At 38.2% G+C, this 7,568-nt stretch overlaps 1 protein-coding gene across 1 annotated transcript; it reads left to right on the top strand.

The window, feature by feature from the left end:
* Positions 1–2,994: 2,994 nt before the first annotated feature.
* LOC137959869 (probable membrane-associated kinase regulator 1) lies at positions 2,995–4,209 on the top strand. The gene has a single exon (XM_068807272.1). The coding sequence runs from the start codon at positions 3,055–3,057 to the stop codon at positions 4,012–4,014; it is 960 nt and encodes a 319-aa protein (XP_068663373.1). The 5' UTR covers positions 2,995–3,054; the 3' UTR covers positions 4,015–4,209.
* Positions 4,210–7,568: the final 3,359 nt, after the last annotated feature.

Consider the following 7,568-nt stretch of genomic DNA (forward strand, 5'->3'; position numbering starts at 1 on the left):
CCGAGAGTGCTTCTCTATAAGCGATTCTCTCACTGTAATTCCTGAGCCTCTCTCTCTCTATTTCTCGCCGAGTCCCGAGCCTCCTTGGCTCTCTTCTCCAGCAACAGCGTCGGCGTCGCTAGAGCCTTCTCGAGCCCTCTCGCTCCATTTCGCTTCCAGGTCTAAGTGTCCCTCAAACTCCTTTGTTTTTCTCCTGGCGTCGAGAGTCCCTCAAGCTCCTCTGTTTTTCTCCCGGAGCTGAGAGTCTTGAGCTTCTTCCGAACGTACTCCGTGAGTCCCGAAGGATTACCCCGTTTTTCCGTTGTCTCTGTAAGTTCCGTAGAGAAAATCATCGACCAAGAGAAATGCCCTTCATTCAATGTCTTGAGTACACGCTAGAGAAATCAGAGTGGTCCTCCGTGTCCCTTGGGGCCACCTACTCGAGCCGTGTGGACCAGACTTCACATTACTCAACAATAAGGTACTAAGTTATCAACTAACTAGGTATAATGTTGTTATTAATAAACATATAAACAACAATATAGACGTCCCCCACTACTCCAATTGAAATAAATAATTTTTTTGTTGGCAAAAATAAATAAAAAATAATGGGAAGTGAAGTGATCTGCAAGAGGAAATTATAAAAAAAAAACACAATCAACATAAATATACAATAACACGTGAATTTCCATTACTTATTATGAGAAACTTGACTTGAATCATATACAACACAAGGTAGAGAAATCAGAGTGGTCCTCCGTGTCCCTTGGGGCCACCTACTCGAGCCGTGTGGACCAGACTCCACATCACTCAACCATAAGGTACTAAGTTATCAACTAACTAGGTATAATGTTGTTATTAATAAACATATAAACAACAATATAGACGTCCCCCACTACTCCAATTGAACTAAATAATTCTTTTGTTGGCAAAAATAAATAAAAAATAATGGGAAGTGAAGTGATCTGCAAGAGGAAATTATAAAAAAAAAACACAATAAACATAAATAAACAAGAGGAAATTATAAAAAAAAACACAATCAACATAAATATACAATAACACGTGAATTTCCACTACTTATTATGAGAAACTTGACTTGAATCATATATCACTTGTATAGATAAATTTCAATGTGACATAACTCAAGTCCCATATAGATCAGATTGACATCAAATTTTCTCCTTATGAAACTATACTTTGATACATTTCATAAAAGTATAAATTTTCTTTATAAAATATCTTTTGAGAAAAAGAATATGATATATTTCGAATTTTGTAATCTGGTCGTATTGAGTACTCTTTCTTCTTTGGCCGTCATGACCATTGAAAACTCAGATTACAGATATCTAATTATATCTCCCTCTAGAAAAATCAGATTGAGATATGATTTAATAAGGTATAAAATAGATTTACATATATTTCCTTTGACATAAAAATCTCCATATATAGTCTCGTTCTTGATAGTTTAAAATGATTTGAAAAATGAAATTTTTTCTACTACTCAAATCTCTCTTGCAATCTGACTTTTGCTGCTTCAAATATCGATTTCTCTTTGTAAAAATATCGGATTGCAAAAATTCTTTTTGTATTGGAAATTAAACTCGAAGATATTTCTATCAATATATAATTTGAAATATGAAAAGTTCAGTGTGGAAATACGAACGCCAAGAAAACAACAGGGATTGGTACAAAAAAGAAATAAAAAGATAGAATAGGAACATAAGCTTCTAGAGATGATATATCAGACAAAACCTGTACCATGTTGAAACTTCTGAAAGACTCCACCATAATAATTATGGCTCAGTAAGACTTCTCATTGTGAGACTCATATAAGGCTACTCTCCAACAGCTAACACAAATGTAACATATAACACTTTAAATTATAGCAACTTTTATAGTAGATATAGTAGTTAATCAATTTGTAGCACTCCAATAATAATATACTAAAATAAAAAAACACACTAATAAATATAATTTAGAAAATGATTAATTAACAACTCTCTCTCACACACACACACACATGTCATCCTGCCTCCTCATCTCCATGTGCCATGACAAAAAATACACACATCCCCATGTGCCATGACAAAACACACACACACACACACACACACACACACACACACACACACACACACACACACACACAAAAACACTAACCTATGACAACTACATGGCAGACCTCACGTGTGGCCACCTTACATTGTCATTTCCCATCTCAAGCTTTTTTCTTTATGTGGCGCATCTACCAAATCTGAGAATTCTCAATAGACAACTCTATTGACATAAATGTAATTTCCATCGATAGAGAAAATTAGTTGGTGGAAAAAAGTTTCTTGTCAAATAACTTTTTTCAACGGAAAACAATTTCCACAAAAAAAAAAAAACCACATTTATTTTTTTTTCTCAGAAAAATTTGTTTTCCACAAAGAAAATGTATGATCCTGCTTGAAAAATCTCTGAAAAGCCATCGTCTTCCCCTAGCTTTGAAACTGAAGTCTGGGTTTCAGCAACATCAATCGCTTGTAAGACAGCAATAGACGCGAAATTGTAATTTATGCTACCTTCTTCCAAATAGAAACTTCGGTCTTCCCTATTAATGTGATTCATTAAGGAGGATAAAGAAAAGTGGTCCCTCCGACTCACACGATTCCCAACGGGTTGCCGAATGTAAAGGCAAAAATCCAACGCGCTAATGTACAATTCTTACTAGATTTGGCGGTGGAAAGAAACTCGGTAACTCGGTAAGGCACGAGAGTATTCATTCACCCCGACCATGTGCAGCCTCGTACGGTGGCCTTGTCCTTAGTGACTTGAAAGTGTAGACAACGGTGGCATCGAGGCCCAGGACCACCTCGCTTTTACTGAAAGACGCGTAGGCCCACCCACAAACTCTAAAAGTGGAGCCTCAGTGACTAACTGTCAACAATTTTGTCATTTCGGCTTCTGAGTCGCCTCGTTCGAGTCACATGATCATTCTCTTCTCTCAGAAATTTTTAAGAGGACACAATCGGAAGGAAATTGACAATTGCTTGAAAATGCTTCTCTGCTCTCTTCGTCGTCTTCTCTATTTCGATGGAACTCGAACGAGGTGAAGCTATGATGGCTAAATCCACCGACAAGAGAGATCCGAACCTCAATCTCTTCTCCCTCTCCTCCGCACCTTCTTCCGACTTCGAATTCACCGTCTCCCTCTCACCGACTTCCAACAAACCTTCACATCTCTGTCCCGCTGATGAGCTCTTCTACAAGGGTCAGCTCTTGCCCCTCCATATTTCTCCTCGTCTCGACATGGTTCGGACTCTGTTAGCGTCGTCCAGTTCTTCGTCTTCTTCCGATTCCAACACCATCGGGTCGAGGGACTCCAATGGAAGCTCCAACGATTCCTCTTCTTTCAACAGCGACATCCTTCTACTCAACGACTGCGATTCTTCCCGCCCCAGTTCCGCCACCGACGACGAAGACTTCAAGAAACAACCCACCTCCCACACCAAAAGATCCAAGTACTTCTCGCTCTCTCTCTTCTCCTCGGTTTTCCTCCGTAAAGAGAAGTCCAACTCCAACTCCAACTCTGTCTCCCCTACTAAGAAAATCGGTTCGTCGGCCAAGGAGGTCATAAAGAAGTACGTGAAGATGGTGAAGCCCCTGTACGGCAGGTTGTCGCCAAAAAACCCGACTGCCGTCGGGAGTTCCTTCCTTGTCAAGGCAGAGAGACCCTCGAGAGAAATACGGATGGATTGTCACCACTCAGGGGCTACTAATTTGATCGAAGATGTGCGTGGTTGTTACCGCCACTCTTCATTTTCCGGAAACCTAAATCTGAGGTGCCCTCGCCAGAGTCGAAGCTTTGCGGTGAGCTGTCCTTCTTCCATGAGGTCGTCTCCAAGCCACTCTGGGGTACTCCGCCCAGGCCACTACTCGGATTCCTCGTCTTCGATGGAGGAGTTGCAGAGTGCGATTCAAGGCGCCATTGCCCATTGCAAAAATTCAATGGCTCAGGGTACTCTGAAGAAATCGGCCGTCGCCGGCCACTGAAACTGGCCCCAGAGTTTCCGTGTATTGTAGTAGAGCTGTAGTGCTGAATTAATCAATATCGCTCTCGTTCTGAAATTCCGATATTCAGGATCTGTAATTTTAGTAAGCCTCCGATCTTAAGGTTTTTAATATCTGAAATTTCTGAATTCAAATATTTGAATGTTCCATGTAATGGAGGAAAATGAATGCTTTCGCTTTGCCTTGTCTATTTCAAAATGAATGTTCTCTGAATCAGAATTAAACCCGCTGGATCCTACCCACTCATCTACGGTAAATCCCGATCCAAGTACGTTCCGTGGTAGCCCAAATCATTCTCGTCGTCCCTGTCTCGGACGGCCGGATCCCAGGATCGAGTGAGTTCTTCCAGGCTTCACCTTCTGTTCTCTGTTTTCCCTCCGCTTGCGTACTTCGGATTTACCCACCTAAACTATGAAACCAGGATTTGCTTTTTCAGCCATGATCGATGAAGTTTGTTGTTTCAGAACGTCATCTAGCGTTAGCTCCGGTCCGGCAATGTCCACCGGTCATGCACGTGTTCCGAATTTGGTACAACGGCAAGGGAGTACCCCAGAGAGCGTCCTTTTCCTTTGTCTGCTCATTGACTCTGCAAGAGACCCATGTGCCCCGGATTCAATGTCCCCGGCCTTTATGTGGGATTACAGATCCAGACCTGGATTCCGCCATTACAAGCTATTAATTATTCGTCTTAAGTACAGAAGGCCTTTTTTGGTACCATAAATCTCTTCATCTGCTATTTGTGCGCTCAGAGAAGCTCTGCATCTTCCAAAAACTCGTTTTTAATATTACAAATCTCTGCAAACGATAGGGACAGAGCTGCTTTTCTTCCGGAAGTTACAGACAAAGAGGGAGTCAATGGTGGTTGGTTGATTTCAAAGAGCTGGACAACCGATTTGAAAAATATCGAGCATCTGTTACGTATCCAGAGACGAAATTACCAAATATTAATCACCCATGTCAGGCAGAGCGTTAATTCTGGGGCGATTTGCCACCCAGTGATTGCTGTATTCATTGGTTACTGTGTTATATTCCAGCTTTTACAGAGATGGAAGTTTAAAAACAATTCAGATGATGAGGAGACGGAAGACTTCTCTGTCTTCTCTGTGCGACGCTTCGATGATTATCCTTCCGTATTTGTTACTCTTCTGCGTGGAATCAATTCAGTTTCTAATACCTGAATTCGTTAAATTATTAGATTCCAAATAATATATTAGAACTAAATTAAGCATTGAAGTCAATATTGGTACATCCATTGTAACGTCCCCCCTCCACCTAACACTCAAAATTTGACCAATTCAGAAACGGGTCACTAGAGGTTCATATTGGAGACCACACTGAGTTGGTTTATAAAAAATATTCCATTATAAATTTACATATATTAATTTTGAATGATTTTTGTCACATGGAGATGAATCGAACGAAGAAATTAAAAATAAATTTTTATTTTTTAGTTATTCACTTAATAAGTATCTATGTTGGTTGTTTACAATGATATATTTTTATATTTTCTTACAAATTTTAACTTTATCACTCATTGGGCCATTGTTATGATATGTTGTATTCAATTTTTAATTTTTTTTAAATTTTTTTAATTTTAATTAATATGATAAATAAAAAATTCATGATCATATTCTAATATTAAATTCATATTAAATGATACATTAAATTTATTTTAATTAAATTTATGTAGTATATTGGAATGAATTATATTCTACAAAGATTACTCTAATAAATATTGATAGTAAATATTCGTTTGTATTATAATAGATCTACAATAAACTATCAAACGTCACTTGTTTTTAATTCTTCTTTTCAAACAACTCATACTCTAAGGGCAAGTTAGTGCGTAGCGTAAGTGAAATATAGTTCACTTACATTGGGTAAATGGAGCTAAAACGCGTTAGTGCACCGCGTAAGTGCAGGGGGAAAGTAAAATACAGATATATTTCGTTTCCCCCCGTTTTAGGCATAAAGCAATGGAAAGTGAATTCAAAGGGGTAGAGCTCTGAATTCACTTTCCCTCTCTCAATTACATCAGGTTCGGGCTCGGGCTCGGGCTCGAGAAGGAAGCTCTGTCGAACGAGGGTTTCAGAGAAAAAAAATTTCTCTCGTTCGCTCGCGACCTTTGACAATTTCAATCGCCCTCTATTGTGTGACCTTGTCTCCGGCGCTCGACTCCCTTCCTCTCGCCGTCCCAACACCCACGACCTTCGGCGACATCTCTCCCCTCTCTGCAACCTCTCCGGCTCTTCCCTCGCTCGCGACCGTAAGCGATTTCAATCGCCCCCTCTGCAACCTCTCCCCGGCACCTGATTCTCTTCCTCTCGCTGTCCCCAGCACCGACGACCGTCGACAACTTCTCTCCCCTCTCTGCAACCTCCGTTATTCGTTCCACTCGATGCAACCTCTGTTATTTGTTCCACTAGCTGAGAGAGGAAGATGAGCTATAGTAACTCGTTTTAAATAATAATTATTATTAATTTTTCCTTTTAAATAACCATTGTTATTATTTATGTTCTGTTTTATTTTTTTATAATCTAGTTTTTCTGGTTTTTTTATATTCATATTTTGGACCTTTTCATTATGCAATACTTTGTATTTAATTACTTCCCAATTTTATTAGTTTTAATTATAAAGTATAATTGAATTAATAATTTATTTTTATTTTCTTTCGTTCCTTTTAAAATAATTTTAACTTTGTTTAATGTTTGGGTCAAGTGGAGTTTCTAAACACTCAACCTAACCTCGAGCCAAATTTTTAAGAACTCAACTTTACCGAACCCTTAACCTTAAACCCCTACTTCTAATTTGACAAAAAAAAGGAACTAGATCCACCCTGTTTTCCCACCCTAATTTGACAAATATTTTGTGTGTTGTATTTTTGTATATACAATTATAATTTTTTATATTAAATAAGTGATTGAGTTATATTTGTATTTTTTTTTATTATTACGATGTTTGTGTAGTACACTATGTAGTACGATGTTTGTATAATTATTTCATATTTAGATATTATAAAATTAAAATTTTAATAATATAAAGTAAACATTTATTTAATTGTATATTTAATATATTTTATTTATTAACTAATATTAATTTAATTTTTTGAAAGTCAGATATATCAAATTATTTTATTTAATAAATAATTTATCTGCACTTTACACCACACTTTCCATTGTGCACACCGACACAAACAAGTACTTTACACTACATTTTTCATTGCGCACACTAACACTAACAAGTACTTTACATTCCCTCTCACTTTCACCCTGAACTTACATTGTGCACTAAGCCCCCCTAAGTTTTCCTTTAATCCAAAAGGACCTTAGGGGGGTTAGTCCAAAATGAATCAATCATGAATTACTCCCACATTACTCCGTTCATTCAATTAGGTCGTTAGTTCAAAATGATCTCCTCTTCATTTGAATCACATCAGGTAATGTTCTCAGGCAAAAACAAGGGAATCATGTTTCATACCTATTTTATGAATCATCCACATAAATCGTGCAAGGGACGCATTTCTCGCTCCTCCCAAA

This window comes from Aristolochia californica, unplaced genomic scaffold (genome assembly GCF_029961685.1).
Source record: "Aristolochia californica isolate CCGP_79_NKW_82.1479 unplaced genomic scaffold, dmAriCali1.0.hap1 SCAF_3, whole genome shotgun sequence".
Taxonomy (NCBI): Eukaryota; Viridiplantae; Streptophyta; class Magnoliopsida; order Piperales; family Aristolochiaceae; genus Aristolochia; species Aristolochia californica.

Excerpts from the sequence above, each read along its gene's own strand:
- LOC137959869 (XM_068807272.1), top strand. The coding sequence starts at position 3,055 with ATGGAACTCGAACGAGGTGAAGCTATGATGGCTAAATCCACCGACAAG.